The sequence below is a fragment of the Scatophagus argus genome, chromosome 15 (genome assembly GCF_020382885.2).
Source record: "Scatophagus argus isolate fScaArg1 chromosome 15, fScaArg1.pri, whole genome shotgun sequence".
Classification (NCBI taxonomy): domain Eukaryota; kingdom Metazoa; phylum Chordata; class Actinopteri; family Scatophagidae; genus Scatophagus; species Scatophagus argus.
The window spans coordinates 7,640,878-7,657,630 of NC_058507.1; the positions used below are offsets into that span (position 1 = coordinate 7,640,878).

At 40.6% G+C, this 16,753-nt stretch overlaps 1 protein-coding gene across 5 annotated transcripts in view; it reads right to left on the reverse strand.

Moving 5' to 3' along the window:
• cdin1 (CDAN1 interacting nuclease 1) overlaps positions 1-16,753 on the reverse strand; it is a 52,064-nt gene that overhangs the window by 27,448 nt on the left and 7,863 nt on the right. For all 5 annotated transcript variants that reach the window (XM_046412375.1, XM_046412377.1, XM_046412378.1 and 2 more), the window contains exons 3-9: positions 14,632-14,677; positions 13,556-13,620; positions 12,655-12,715; positions 9,305-9,377; positions 2,241-2,320; positions 1,862-1,911; positions 89-156 (exon numbers count right to left, since the gene is read on the reverse strand). In XM_046412375.1, the coding sequence (XP_046268331.1) occupies positions 89-156; positions 1,862-1,911; positions 2,241-2,320; positions 9,305-9,377; positions 12,655-12,715; positions 13,556-13,620; positions 14,632-14,677 (443 nt within the window). The remainder of the gene's footprint in view (positions 1-88; positions 157-1,861; positions 1,912-2,240; positions 2,321-9,304; positions 9,378-12,654; positions 12,716-13,555; positions 13,621-14,631; positions 14,678-16,753) is intronic.

The window sequence follows — 16,753 nt, forward strand, 5'->3', positions numbered from 1 at the left end:
CATTCCTTTACTAAATTTACAAAAAGGCAACACTGCCATGACCACACTGACTTGAGAATTGTTATGACAAGGTCAAGATATGGCTTACCTAGAAAGGAAAGGTTCCTCTCCTTCAGTTTGTCACAGAGCAGCACTTCATGCTCTTGGCCAATAGCGCTGAGAATAGAGAGTCAAGGATAACAACAAATGGCAACAGCAGCATTTTATATGTCTATCAAGACCCCAAAATTTTAAAGCTGTTTGCTTTCATCAGGGGCAATAATGTAAAATGAGATAAGAAGTTCAAATGTAATATTTATGAGACTATAGAAAAAAAAGTTGTAAAATTAAGGCATTTTACCTGGAAAACTGGCTACAATAAAAACCACAGAACACAAGTCAGTTTGCTGTGGTAACAACATAAGCATGCAGGTGAGAGCCGATGTAAGCTCAACTATGCACATGTATGTTTGAGATTAGTTTAAGTTAAGAGTATGCTTTTCTCCACTACCTGCTTACTATGCAAAGCGAAAGCTACTTCTCTTTTAGCCAATGTATAGCACAAGCACAATCAAAGTTTTCAGGTCAACCTTAATCTGCTTTCACAACAAATCTCCCAAGTGCATTACCTAAATGAGGAAGATGAAACAAATGCCAATTTGGCAAAATGCATAGGGCGCCTGTACTAGCTGCTCCACTCATTCATCTAAAACCCTTAAAGAAAAATGCTTTTATAATAAATGTCATTTTGCATCAGGATGCAAGCTGCTTGATGACACTGAAAGAAATCCTGCATTTACAGAGGCTGGATGCCATATAGATTAAACCTTTTTCCAAGAGAGAGACCAAAACGTTCTTCAGACATTGTACTGCCCTCAGCAAATACTGCTCACTCAAAATGGACCCCAATTAATTAATACATAATGTATTAAAAGTTATTCCTCTCATATGAGGACGCAGCTTTTAGTAGTAGGCGGTTATCATGAACTCTCAGTGATGGAGTAACTGACTCTAAGTTGACAATGATGAGAGGACAGCCAAAGAAAAGTGAAAAAGGGGTGGGGGGGCAAGAGAGGACAGGGTTGGCTGCCTATGAACAGAATGACCCAGCCCCACCACACACATAAAAGTCTGGCCAGACACAATAACATACGGACGTACACATGTACACTCATTCAAATAAGTCTCCTCCCCTAGGAAATAGTTGGTCTGCTACCCAGCTGCTTTCCCCTGAATAGTCTGGACTCCAGTTCTGCCCCTTTAGTCAAGGCCGAGCCCTCTTCTAGGCAAGGATGGGGTGTATTTGTTGGGCAAAGACAGAGAGTGAAAAGATACCACGAGGAGTAAAACTGAATTATAAACAAACACAACTTAACTAATGTGCAATCAAAAACTATTAGTGCAATTTGGACTGCTGTGTCCAGAACTCTCCTTGGTGCTGCATGGCATAAACATTATCAGAAGTTAAAAAAAAAAAAAAAAATCTAATTAAAAAGTATTTCAAAATGTGGAATGTAAGAATAACTGATTTTTTAAAAAATAATTAACATGAAATAAAACACCATGTGGGTTAAATGAAATACCAAAGAAAAGAATACATTAACCACCACAAGGCTTATGAATGATGTTTTTCTTGTATCATAGAACATTGGCTCTGATACACTGTGTGCACATAGAGATGCATTTAGATCAGTCTATCCTCTCCTCCTCCTCTTCCCTCCATCACCTTCCAGCCCCTGTATCAGTGATAGTGGGGCGGCAGGCAGGATGAAACACTTCCTCCGTGAAGCAGAACTTTTATGTCAGGTGAAGCCAGACACATCTCATCCCCTTCAATAGCTCCTCGTCAATTTCAGGCTTAAAATTTTATGGGATAGGATACTGTTTGATGCAGTCTACCAGCGGTCCATAACAGCAGTCATTTATTGTGCACTGAAAAGAGGGGGAAGAAATATTATGGCATGAGAAAAGGGTGGATAGGTGGAAGGGAGGCCATACAGTGAAAACACATGAGACGCTGGCAGATTGGCAGGCATGACCGCTGGCTCTCACATGACCTCGTCAGCAAACGTGAGGGGCTGATGCCGTCTGTAAGCCAGGTGCTACAACATCACTTAAAAACTCACTGTAAGTAGTTAACTTGTTACACTGAAAAAGGAGGGGGCAACACAATTCTACAGTATAAAGAACTGAAATGAAGCAATTAAAATAAATTTAAATTTGTTCCTTGTAATATTGCAACTTAAATTTATAACACTTACTTGGTAGACGTTATTGGCCAAAATCTGGTCCGTAATTAATGAGGGCTCTCTAAGCATGCTGTTGAGGACTGTTTTCGAGGCTGAAAATAAGACAGAAAGGCAAGAGATGAAGAGAAATAAATACAAAAATCACATTAATATTAATACCAAAATTGCATCAAAAACAGCTTGTCTAACCTATAAATGTAAAATATATTTATAAAGTTTATAAGTGCTGCATTGAATTGAGAGGAAACGGCGAAAATATACAAACAAGAGACAGGCTTGACATGTTGTAATTCACCACGCCGCTGTTAGTGCAGTATTTCCACACTAGTCCATTAGATGGTTGCTTGGTGTCTATACAGATTTCCTATAGATAAATGTTTCAGTCCAGAGCACAGGAGCCCCATGTAGTTTATCTATGTTATGAACGCTGACTATTCTGCATCTCTCATCCCCATTCCTGCTCTACTAACATTATAAATCAGAAAGGAAAGCCAACTGGATTGATTCGCTGGCACTGCAACAGCAAAAAATTCCTTAAATCATTTCTTAAAAAGATTTGGATTAAATGGATTGTATCATTGTGTGACGAAATGGTTGAGGCATGCCATTTTAGTGATACATGGTCCTGACAGACTTGCAGCATTACAGACAATACAAGCAATGTTTCTATTCACATTTCAGGCATGGATGGTGCCTGTATCAACATTTCACAGAGATTCCCCAGCTCATCCAGAGAACTGTGCAAAGTATATAAAAAGAAGACAGCTTATTTGAAGATTTATAAAAATTGATTTAAAAAAAAAAAAAAAGGGGGACTTAAAAACCCTAATGAAAAATCCAAATGAAAAGGGATCAATTGAAAATGGCTTTGGTGTACATTTACAAACACCGCCTGGATCATTAAGAGTGTGTTAAATGTATTTCATTAGTAGAAAGGCATTTTGAAGAACATTTTAAAACCCTTAAGAGCCCTCTTTTCTGTCCTGGCTTTGCATTTCTTTTATAGGCGTCACTCGTTGAGAAACCTATCACAGAGGACAAACAGTGCTGTGATCCCTCGTCTACCTTATGATGAAATAAAGAGGCAGGAGGGTGGAGAAGAACAAAGCCCATTCAGCGCTCCCTCCTCTCTTTCTGTTTCTTCTTCTTTGTCTCCATCTTTCTCTGCCACCTCCTCTGTTTCACTCCCCCCCCCCCAACCCCCCATAACCTCACACTCTCTCTTAGAGCTGCAAGGCACAGGGCTGTGCTTTATTTCTTTGCTCATTTTTCTCAGAGATTGGTACCTTCACACGCAGATCCATACCATGCTCCTATGTAGTGTGGGCAGCGGTGAAGAAAGAGGGTTATATTTTCCCCTTGAGTTAGGACACCTCATGACAAATGATAATGGATAATCAATAAAGCGGGAAATATGAGGCAGCAAACTTTATGAAGCCAGGAGACATATTACTCCCCAACAACACTGGTTTCCCTTAACAAAGTCACTACTCGACTGTGCCTAATAATCTGAAGGAAAATCAAAGGACCCGCAACCACATCAGCAATATTGGCAACTTATTCCACTTTAATGGCATTTTGATTGATTTTTTCCCTCTTCCTAATGGTCGTTTTATAGATTTGACGCTGCTTCTGCAAAACAGTAGTGTGTAATAAACCTCCCCGAAGGCAAACGGCAGCCATTAAAGCTCTTGTCTTACTAGCACTCATAATTGGAGGTTGACCACCACCACATTTTGGTCTCTCACATAACACACAAATACACACTTCCAAGACCAGGTTTCTCCCTCTCTCTCCTTGTCCCTTCAGACCTTTGATGTTTTTTGGTAGATGGCCATAATAAGTGATAGGATCCCTTTCTCCTGCTCTTTTTGAGCGATGGGGTTAAAAATAACCATAAAGAGGTGACCTTGGCGCTGACATTGTAGAATTTCAGCCAAGCATTGACCTGATGAAAATGGAAGGCCAGGCCGCTAATAAATCAGGATGCTTTTAAAATGAGTTTACCCTAATGCTCATTTATCACTGGCTGTAATGCCATTTGCAGGCCCAGGATTCGCTGCTGTGCACAAACACAGCAGTAAATAACAACAGGGCTCTTGCATCCCTCGCATCGTTGCAGCCTCCAACATCAGCATACATTTATTAAAGACGCCCCCGCCTCGCACGGCAGCACTCCTCTATGACACCCTGAGCTCCTCTCTGCCACACACACACGCCATGTTCTTTGAATACACACTCTCAAGGCACACACGGAGGCACACATAAAACATGTGGAGGAAAATAAAAAGCATAATCTGAAGAACACCAGACACAGGGAACAAAGCCCTGCAGCACGACTTTGCACCTTGTAAACATTCACCAAATTTACTGTAATTGTCCCAGGTTGGTATAAATTCTGACTAAGGCACCATATCACACCGTCAACATCTGAACCGAAATAACAGAGAAGAGGAGAATAATAGATGTGAAACGCTACGCCTCCATTGGGATTTGCAAAAGAAAACATCCAGTGTAAACAAACCACTGTTTTCATATGTAATCCAAAAGAAGATAAACTATACAAGGCAAGGTAACAGCGACATAACCTTGGCTTGATTTCTCATTGCTTACTTGTGTCGTTTGTTACTACTCTTCCTCTTTCCACCAGGGTGAAAAAGCCATTATCTCAAATGCAAAAAAATGTTAGGAAACCTCATTAGATAGCAACATTTGTTGAGGGAGGACCGTAATAAACAATAACGGATGACGATTGTTATTGCCCCTGACACTGATGAGCTCCTCTGCAAGTTTGTTTATTAATTAAAAAACCCACTTTTTTTTTTTCACGGGTGGGGGGGTGGGTGCTTACACATTTTGTCTGTATGCCCCCCCCCATGTTCCCCATGCACCAGCCATTGAGCTGTGGAGGGGCACTCGTTCATCAAACTTCATGGAGCAAGGGAGAGACAGGTCCTGATAATGTGCGCCGCTAAAGCTGATTTTCCATGATGAATCTCGGAGCATATAAATTGGCTAATATCTGAAAACATTTACAGATACTAGAGGAATTGACTACTTGTGGGACATGATGGATGAGGCTCTGCGACGCTGGCCGACAGCTCTGCAAATCTCTGCGGCTGCCTAAAGCCCTCATTTGATTTTCCAATTTACTCCTTTTAAATTTATCCTCCAGTATTGAAAAAAAAAACAGAAGATGAGAGAGAGAGAGAGAGAGAGAGAGAGAGAGAGCGAGAGAGAGAGAGAGAGCGAGAGAGAGAGAGAGAGCGAGAGAGGAAGAGGAAAAAAAATGAGTGTGTTTTTTTTAAAATTGTCTGTGGTGGTGTGTAGGTGCTAGTTGATGATATGAGGTGGTATCTCCTGTGCAGGAGGAGCCCAGTCCCTGAAGAGGTTACTGGGGCAGAACTGATCTGCTTCCACCTGATTCTCCCTGATAGCAGTGAGATGAGACTACGTTTCTGTGTGTGTATGTGCACATGTCTAGGTGTGTGTGTGTGTGCGTGTCGCAGTAGTAATAGTAGATCTGGGGAGGCTCTGCTATGGAGAGAGGCTTCCTAGGTCAGGCCATTAGACTGTGGCAGAGGCTGACTGGAGCTTCTCTGCTGAAAAGGAGTAATTAGTATACTTGTCAAGTGAAGTGCCACGCTGCTGCTTACTTCCCTTGCACCCACCCTTTGCATACATACACACACACATGCACAGAAACACTCATTCTGCCTTTGCCGCCTTACTCCCTCGCTTTTTTGCTAATGAAGTGCCCTTGCTCTCATTATTTGGAAAAAAAGGCTGCATATACACACCAGTGAAGAGGTGAGAAAGAGAGAGAAGAGAGGAGCACTTGAAGACAAGAGAGGAGGAACCATAACAATCAGAGTGGAAGTTGAGATTTTACTGGATAGAATATAATACAATATTCAGTTATCAGCACGTCTGATCTGCAAAACACTGACGCTATTATGAATTCTGTCACGGAACCACGGGATCATAGTAGACGCTAACATTCTCACAGTGTTAACATCAAACACGGGACATTTATAACCTCGTGTACAAGGCTTCTGTAAAGGAATGTGACAATAAATCTTAAAGGCGGTCGAATCACATAGTTACAAAACATGGAGCAGCAATCTAATCTGGAGCTGGGCCTTGGGAAAATGGAAAAGGTCAAATAGCTGGCAAAATTGCCTCCTCAAAAAAGTATGTCTAAATCTAGAGGCACATCAACTGCTGTCAAAGGAGGAATAGATAGAAAGATGAAGAGATAGCAGGAGGGGACAGGAAGGAGCTGGAGCTCCCCCAATGTGCCTGCAAGTGACTTCTAAGAGGTAGTGTCTACTGACAAAGAGCTGGAATGACAATACAGCTGTTTATAATGTAAATGTATCATTTGCAGAACTTAAAAGTGGCCTGAGACACAAAGTGTTTATACAAAGTACATACACGTGATATAGATTTAATACATGTTATGTTGTGATTTTGGCCATAAAAGATATTTCAATTCAGTGTGGTTCTTCAGTTCAATTTTATTGTGATTATATACTTTTTTTTTGTCCCCTTACTCCATTATGATAATCTGACTGTGGTAATAAAATATAAATATGCCAAATATTTTACAAGCAATTCAAAGATATATTAGATATTCAAGAGGAATAATCAATTTGATTACATCATTTGGGAAGATAGATAAACTAAAATATAATGAAAATAAATGTTTTGTTGCCCTAGTTGCATTTCTTATTATTGCATTTCTAGTTTCTTATAAACTAAAACTAGTGCAGTTGTCCCATCTAATACACCATTCCACAACAAATCTGAAACTCTCATTCAGTGAAGCTCTACCAACTAGCTCAAAATGCTGTATTTGCAAAGCTTTTTCTCGAAAAAACAGTCACATTAAGTTCATCTTCTAATGACCTTAAAATAAGCAGTATAAATGTGCACATGTGACCTTTAATCCCCTACTGCCCAGTCTCTTTTGATGAGACAAGGAGCATTATGGATGTTGATATCATATTCAATAAGTGATAAAACTGCTTTGAATGTATTGATTTATTTACAAGCCTTACCAGATAGTCTTTCATTCTGCTTGACTGGTGCGCTCCCCAATAGTTTTGCTGCACGGAGAAGGGGGAGGCAGCTCGTCGTGGTGGTGTCCGTCATATTGAGGTGTGGTGAAGAAGTGTGTAGTTAGTGGTGTGTGTGTGTGTGTGAGAGAGAGGTGGGGTGGAGGGTGCAACAACAAGCGAGCAAAACAAGGAAGGGACAGAAAACAATTTAAAACTGCGTATTGATCCAGCACTAGTGATTGTACATATATTCCACAGTCCCAAAGGCCCCATTCCTGTGTCTCTTAAATGCAAAGGGAAAGAGAACGGGAATAAAAAAACGATAGTGCTAGGCAAAGGCAAGCCGCTCACCCAGTCGGGGGTAATGTCCCTTATATAGAAGTCTATTGATCTTTGCCGCGCACCAGCCTGCCCTCCCTCTGGAGTCTGACAAAAACACACAAATACGTGCACATACACACCAGAGCGCAGTCTGGTGCTGGAGGGGGGCATGACGGATATGCCTGACAATAGCACTGAGCCAACCTGTTAGCTAATTGCCAGCAAAGACAATTATCCTTGCATTGTTTCATAATGGCAGCACATTACTGGAGTCTAATATACACACAGGGAGATTGGACGATTTGACCGCGCAGTCCATGCGGGCAGCAATTCATTTGCAAAGGCCAAGCAGGCCATGAGGACTCTGCAAGGTAGCTCCGTCAAAACAGAAGTCACCCTCAAAGCAACTGACTTTATCTGGCACCAGTGAAAAGCTACAGTATAATGACATTAATGTGTGTCATGCTCATACAGCCGGTAACAGTCAAATTATTTTACCAGATAAAACTGTAGATACTGATCTCATTTAAATCACAGTGTTTCGTCACAGCATGCAGGTTTAGTTAGGTTGATTTGTATCTATGATTTTCCTGTAAAAGTCATCTCACCCCTGTGAAATCACATTCTGCAAGAAGAATCGTTACCACAACATTTCTCACTAGCCTTCAAACACTGTTTTGAAATTAAACCACGATCATCCAGGAAGCTGGAGTGCTTCCCCTGGATGAATGCTCTGTTCTACAAGATGCTCAGACTAGTATTTTGACAGGCAGTGGATAACGGTGGGTCCAAAGCAATCACAGCTTTGACTTTGACAAATGGCTGTGCTGTGGCGAAGTTGAAAATAACACACATCCACTTTAATCTCTTTCTTGATTAAATTGGAAGCACGTCTTTTTGACATCATGAGATTCACTCTCAAAGCACTGACTACTGCACAGACACACACACACAATCCTCAGGATAGGCCTACTGATATGGAGCAATGTGATATTCGGAGTTCCAAAATGAGAAAGAAAAAAAAAAGAGAAAGGGTTTTTGTATGAATGAACAAATGCCCCATGTAAAAAGGTGTAACTGAAAACTATGCGAGTATTTGTGCCAAAAGATGACATAAGAAATATCTAAAGAGGAAAACAAAATGTGCAAAGACAATTATTCTTACAATTTATGGACAATCTCTTTAACAAGGGCAAAAAAAAAATATTTGTGCCAGGAATTTTGTTCTCCAACTGCATGTCTATCAACAACACTTTGGAATAGTTTACTTTTCTCTCATTACCCCAGTACGAATGGAAAGAGAGAAGGGGATGAGGGAAAAAGAGAAGTTGTGTGTGTGTGTGGGGGGGGGGGGTCAGGTAGATGGATGCATTGGGGGATGAGGGAGGTTGAGGAAAGAAATCAAGGGTGTTATAAATAACACTGATGAGGTGAGCTAGCATTGATCCACACTGCAGCTGAGAGGTGGGTGGTCCTCCCAGTGCTTAATTGCCAGTCATGTGCCCTGGGATGCTGCTACTACTACATGAGGACTGTCTGTCATTAGGCTTGGACAGACTGAAAATACAGCCGCTAGAGCTGGAATTGAGACTCAAACTGAAAGAGATTCAAAAGACAAAGTGCTACAATTAAGACTGATGTGAGAGGGGAGGACAGAAAGGACAGACCGGGGAATGGAAAAGTTGTACTCACGCATTTCACCCTCCAGGCCCTGAAGGAACCTGTCCAGGATCATACGAGCCATCAGTGCAGGAGACAGATCCACCTTTACATATATTGGACAACAAAGAAAAAAAATAAAAAAAACAGAGAGAGAGAATTTGCGTTATTAAAAAACAGGCAATGACATCAGTGGTGAACAGAGGTAACATAGGTAGAGTGGAACAGTTATTCCTATCTGGAGAATTACTCCATTTACAAACCTTCACACTAAACCCCACATATCTAGTTGGATGTATGAACATATTTCAGAGAGCCTAGGAATTACCTCCTGAAATTACATGGCCAGTCTACCTTGGGCTGATGTCACACAGATAATAATGACTGTAATGGCTCTAAATGATATTATTGTGTTTCCAAACCTTGACCTAACTTTTGACAATCCCTCTGCAAATTGGTCTTTCAAAATCTTGCTTTGCAATAACCTTTCCCACAGGAACAAGGGATGGCCTATTACGCAGCCAAACTACCTAGCTGAATTGCCTTCGACTCTGTCAAACGCACAACCGTAGTCTCTCATCTCATGTGAAAAGACAGCGCACACTATGCCCAGACCGGAGACAATGGAGAGCTTTAATCATAGGATGATCACCAAGGCAAAACTGCAGAAACCAACAGGACACACCAGAGGAACTGTGGGAATGCAGTCCTTAATAAGAAGGATAGAACCCATGGCTGCAGCACTCTTTGAACACAAAGACACCTTGAGAGGTGTGCAGTGTTTCTTGTTTGAGGGCAGGCAAAAGCCCTGACAGGTAAGGGAGTACTAATGACTGATACTGAAGGTGTCTAAGTTCTTCTCTGCACAAGGCCTTCACACACATTCTAAAGAAAACTACCATGAAAGAGCTACAATCGTATGCAATGAAAAGCCAACAGTACTCAACGCCAGCAGAATATGACGATTATTCAGCTGAATTAACCGGCATCATCCATGAAATGACCCAACTGTTCTGAAGCACATACAAGCCTTAAAGGTAAATGAGGCGTTTGAAGCAAATTTCTTTTCAGAACTTTTGGATTTAAACAATATCTATATATATATATATATATCTCCTGCAAATAAGATGAGGCAGGAAGTCATTCCACTACTAAATTTCACATCCTCTCCAGTATGGAAGGAATTAAAACAGTGCTTGAAGACTGCCATTCCTAGCCAGCTCATTATGAAACACAAAGTTCTTGCAGCCAAAGATCATTTTTTCTCTTGTTAGCATAATTAGGAACCAAAAGTGAATTTGCCCTCAGCCTATAGTGAAAATGGTGGGTTTCATCTTTTATCTGATGCTTCTTGGTAACACTGGGAGCAGAAAAGCTTCTCTTTAAACAATGTTTTTCACCCGCAGTAGTATTTGTTAACATCTCCATAATATTGCACTAAGAAGGCAGCTTGTGTAAAAAAAAAAAAAGAAACGGAAGAAGAAGAAGAAGAAGAAGAAAAAGGCCAAACATGTCTATAATAATTAAGGGGTGAACACAGAGTTTATGTCTTCATTAAGACCTCTGATCTGTTTCTTAGCATTTGTAGCTTGCAGCTACAGTAGCTCTCTTTCTTCTCTCTAAGCCTCCTCGTTTCCTCTCCCTTTCTTCTCTCCTCTCAGTCCTTTCCCTTTTTGTTCTTATTGGCGTGCTCTCCATTCACACCTTTGGATAACGAGAGGGTATCAGATTCCTGGTAACCTGCATCAGGGCTGACACATGAAAAATGGCAACATTACCAACACTGGCCCTGCCTGAATAAGAACCACCTGATTAGTTCGGGTACTTGCGTCTCCCTAATTTTCATATTAATCATGAGACCCATCTCCATTTTCAAGTCAAAGCACAGCACTTCATGAGTTTCACATGTGACTAAGACTCAGAAAACCTTGAATTCCTGCAGAAAACGATTACTGGTCAGTACAACTCTGGTTTTGTCAGCCCTAATGGGTGTCACATACAGTACAGCATGTCCTCTAAACCCTGTATGTTTAAGTAACCTTTACATAAAGCTCCACATAAAGCATGCAAAAAACAGCAAAATGTTGGGTTCAGAACCTTCATTCATGGAAGACTTCCAGGGGCAAAAAAAAGAAAGAAATCCATGAATAGTTTTCATCATTGTTAATCATTCCCCTCTGTTGGAGATATATTGTCTCATAAAAGGATGAAACTACATCAATTAGCGGTCTGGGAGACCATGAGTGCTTGGTTTAAATGTTAAGTAGCATATTAAAATGACAGTTAAATGGTTCATAGACAGTTATCTCTGAGCTGAATTTAATCCTTTGGAGAAAAAAAAAAAAATCACGTGTCAATTAAATGGAGAATGAATAATGGCAGTTAGCTTTGAGGTGCCACTGATGCATGTGAACTGCTCTGATTTTAGATTAAGAAACCCTCAAATCTCGATGCCCGGTGTAAGCGCCAATAAAAATTTAAATGTGCATTTAAATATTTTAAAAGATTACGCAGCCTATTCTAACAATCAAAATAAAATGAAACTGCAAGACTAATAAATTCAAATTATTCAATTATTCAAGTGGAAAATAAATAAATAAGTGGAAAAAAATTCAGGATCTACATTTACAAAACATTTAGACATGCAGTATATAATGACGTAATAATCTAAAATGTACTGCAACAGTTCTGTAGTAATTCAACCACATAATTTTTGTTCATTGATCAAGAACTGTCATTTGATTCTTATTAGCCTAATTGAAATTATAATGTACTGATTGGGTGCAAAATGTAACAAACACTGACCACAATGTAGATTAATTTTCACCAATGTGAAATGAAGAAACTTGGTCATGTGAATGACTGTGAAAGTGCTTTAAGTATGAGGTTTTGTTTTCAAACAAAAACAAACATTCACCACCTGAATAACCTGGTTTTAACTTCACATACATGTATAATTATATGTATGTGCTACATCAACCAGAGAACAAATCCTACACTGACCTCCTAAAGTAAACAAGTGATGAAGTGATGAAGAGAAGAATTAACCAGTGACCCGGCCCTCACCTGTCCACAGTTTGCAGCAACTCTGCCTGAAGTGCAATTTGGAAAATTACATAATAAAACACAAAAAGTATTTTCACATCTGCTTAATGGAGGCAAGAGCTAATTACATTAAATAATTGATAATGAAGCAGACCATTTTACCAATTTTGATAATGACTAACAGACAAGGGAGAAAATCAAAAACTGCAGTCAGTGTGTACCTATAACGTAAGCATCAGGGATTTTTTGTTTGTTTGTTTCAAAATGTAAGGAAAAAAAGAGCATTAGACAGAGAGAGAGAGAGAGAGAGGGGGAAAAACTAAAGGTTATGGCATTACCTCAATGGCCAACTCCAGCAGGACAGGAGCAGTGGGATGCGCCTTGGCTTCACTCAGATACCTTCATTATAACAAAGAACAACAACAGAAGTGAAAAAAAAAAACATGGCCCACAAAGGCTGACAGAAGGGGTAGAGGGGACTAAATCGGGCTAGCCAAGACATGCTAATGTCCCTGATGACTTTGCCCTAGGTGGCATATGGCAGGCTCAGTGCGGTTAAAACAGCACTGCTTGAAGGGCTTCAAATTTCCTAGAAGCCAGACAAGCATATGATAGTTAGTTAACCCCTGCCGCCCAAAAAGGCTTTTTTCCCTCGCCAGCTACAACTGCAGCTTGCCTCAGATCTTACCCAGATCATCTCTGAGGTTTGTTGTTGTAAGTGGATTAGAAGTGCATTATCTAGCCTTGTTTTCTTCAGAACAATGGCTTAATATGCCAGATAAAGGCTAATTGCTATATGCAAAGAGGCTTTCCCCCCCACAGCCTGTTTTTTCTTTTCCTTGTTTAAAAAAAAAAAATCCTTACTCATTGAATTACAGATAATCATCCCATCATAAGCCTTGTAAGTCTAATGTCCAATGGCTGCTTATTTATTTATCTGCTTTCAATTTGACATGGAGAACAGAGCTTTAGCTTAGCAGGTGCAAGTGGAGGTCTGGAATGAATCCTGAGGGTGGTGATTTGTTTGGAGGAGATTATATCTGTCATGGTGGCCCACCTACTCTCTGACTGAGGAAGGGACTTGCCAAAATCTCTTCTTCAGAAGAGGGGGAAAGACAAAGAGGGCACACAAGAGTATACGACAGAAGGAAAAAAAAAACATTCATAAAGATGAGAGGAAGATAAACAGAGAACGTGGGACAAAAAGCGAGAGAAGAGCAATTTAAAGAAGTACAGCACCTGCGGTAGTAGCTTTCAAGAACATCTGGTGCATGGTGTCTTGAGATTGTTCTTTTGGTCCGTTTCTGTCACAAAAAACACAGATGTAATAATAATACTACTATAATAACAACAACAATAATAATAATCATTTCCATAGAATGCTCAAAAAATGATTGTTTTCAGTAAAATTTATTAAAAGGCAAAACCTTTACATTTTTCTAGTCATACTGAATACAATGCACCATCAGCTCCTTTGTCATGCTCAGTTCTGTATCAGCAAGTGCAAGAGATCTTGGGTCAGAGTAATTTAATTTCAATAAGTTTGCTAGGGGTCAAAGTGTGCCGAAGCAACCTTGCTCAAATACCCTATCCCCTCCTACCGCCCTGGCTCAAACCTTGTATTAATTTCCTCCTTTTTCGATCTAACAATGACCCTATTCCACATTCCGCACTCTGACATTTCCATGCAATTCAATTGCCATCTTCACCGAGAAGAAGGAAGACAGGGGATAAAAGAGGAAGAGCACTGGTTGAAAAACAACTTATTTAAAACCTACTACACACAAAAAAAATGTAATTCCACAGAGACAGGCAGTGTGACTGACACCTGTCAGGGGGATGATAAATGACTCCATTTTCTGCCTGTGCTGCCTTCTGCCACTGGCGGCAGTGGCCATTTATCATCATCCGCTGTCAGCCGTGGAAAGCAGCAGTGACAGTGCAAGTCAGCAAACATTTAGCACACGCAGCCGCACTACACGGGGAAATTATTATTGTCAGAATAATAATGGTTTAGCATAATTTATTACAGGTCCACCAAATAAGCAGGGGCTAGATGTTATTAGACAGATGGATGGGAAGACTTGGCAGACATCCACTGAGGCTCAGGCAGGCAAGGACCCTCAACGTGAACGTGAGGAGGAGGAAGAGGAGGAGGTGGGGGGTGAAATAAATGGGGGTATGGTGGGGTGGTGGTGGGGGGGGCATCCTCCAAACCAATCAGAGAGCTGGCAGTTCAATTACAAAGAAATAAAGGGACATTCATCATTCAATTAGGCACCTGTCAGGGCTCACAAAAGAAGAAAACTTCTAACCTGGTACTCCAGGGAGAAGATGCTCAGAAGAGTGGACTGCGAGTGACTGGAACAAATAAAAGAAGGACAAAGTTAATTACCAGAGTGCATTGCACAGAGACAAAGGGAGAGGGGGTGCTTCAAAGCTGGGGCCAGCTGCCCTGTAATCTAAAAGAACATGAAAACAAGTGTGGCAAAGTTGTTCCAGATGAACACCTCTGACAAAGGATTCCTGCCACGATGGTGTGGGGGTGGGAGAAAGGGGGAGGTTGTGTGGGGTATGAGAGATGAGAAAAATATAGCTTTTATTTTTTTTTTCTTTCACTCATTCATACATACCATCTTCTTCCGTCCCCTTTCTCTCCAGTAAGAGCGCTGAAAGCTAAATTGTTCTGAATTGAAGTGCAGTTCCTGCTGTTGTAAAATTACACAAAAGGCAAGTATGCTCACTCATAGCCAAACTAAACATGACAAAACTGGAAAGAAATTAATGACACCCATGCAAATATTTGAAAGGATTTAAGTCCAATCAGCAATCCAGAGAAGCACAGCATTCATGATTACACTCCTTTGGTTTGGTAGATGTCTCTTTACAAAGGGGCTGACCATTGTGGGGGTGTGTATTTGTTTATGTGAGTTATGTAGCAATACATGGACTGGAGAGTTTTCCTGCTTCACTGTCAGTGCTGGCATATGTGCAGTTCTGGAGCCCTCCCACCGCAACTGATGGGCTTTGAAAATGGAAACTTTCACTGCAGGAAGCTGGGACTCCCAGGAGTCGGTCAATTCCATGGGTTGCTATAAGTTACATTCATCTCCAGCTCCAGTCAATGTCAAACACCTGGCAGAGATGCAAAACTGGAAAACAGGCAACTCCAACAGGGATTCACAGCCTCTTCGATATCCCTCCCCAACCCCCACTGCATCCCTTGAGTTGAAGATATTTAAAGTGGTGACAGATATTATTCTAATTGGATGTTACATACCTCCGTCTTGCATGTATTAAAAAAAAAAAAAAAAAAAAGATGAATTCAATAGAAGCATGCACACAGACGTACACATACAAACTGCTCTGTGATGGTCTCCTGTGGTTTTGTGTCTCCATACACCACTCTTAGTACATCTGATTGTTAAATTTAATGGACTTCTCGTTGCAAGGCACCTGAGAGTGGTATGTAAATACAGACGAGACGCCGAAGCTTCCAATCTGTATCGAAATATTGAGTCCATATAGGCCTTCGTCATCAATCACTTTCAACCATGAAATAACTATGTGACATGTAAACAAAGCCAAAGGAATTTCACACATTGATTTCTGTCTAGAGTCCCAGTCTGTGAACATATTTTAAAAATAAAAAATATTTCAACCAATGCAATAGTTTAGCAGTTTATAATGACCAAAGAAGGCATCTTGGGTTCTCCACATGCCAGTTTTAAACTGTTTTACAGCTCCAGCTGGAGAACAGCTAATTCTCAACTATTCAAAGTCTCTGGGGCTCGACACATCACACAGATGAGTCTGGTGAACCACAAAGTTACAGTCACAAAAGTGGAGAAACAAATGTTTGAAGTAAAGGAGAAGATGAAAAAACACTGCCACCTCAGCATTAATTTACAATGATGCTTGGGGACAAAGGGGTCACTGCAATTAAGTGGGCCATTAAATGGTCAACTGTCAACATGTGGACACTTAGGGAGGGGGGAAAAATTCTTCCACACTTCAACCTTGCACCTGAGCATTTCAACAACATTACTGCCTTATTGTTGGCATGGGACCATCCCGATTCCCCTGCTGGAACAGACATCTGTTAGGTTTTAAATGGATTACTCTCTAAAATGAGCATGATTACTGTCTAATTGCTAAATCTATTCCCTGTTAACTTTAAAGGGACATAAACTGCAGTAAATATCTGGGAAAACATATCCGTTTCAAAAACAATAAGAACTTTGGGGATTTTTGTTTTTCTTTTTAACTTCAATCAGTTTTTGCTAACATCAAAGCTGGACATCACAAAAGCTAAAAAATACCAAAGTATCAATATGAGAGCAACTGTCCGGTTCATGGTAGTTGAAATGCTATATGCAAAGGCTGGTCGCCTTTGCTTCAAGCACTTCAACAAGAGCAACTATTGTAACATTTGAA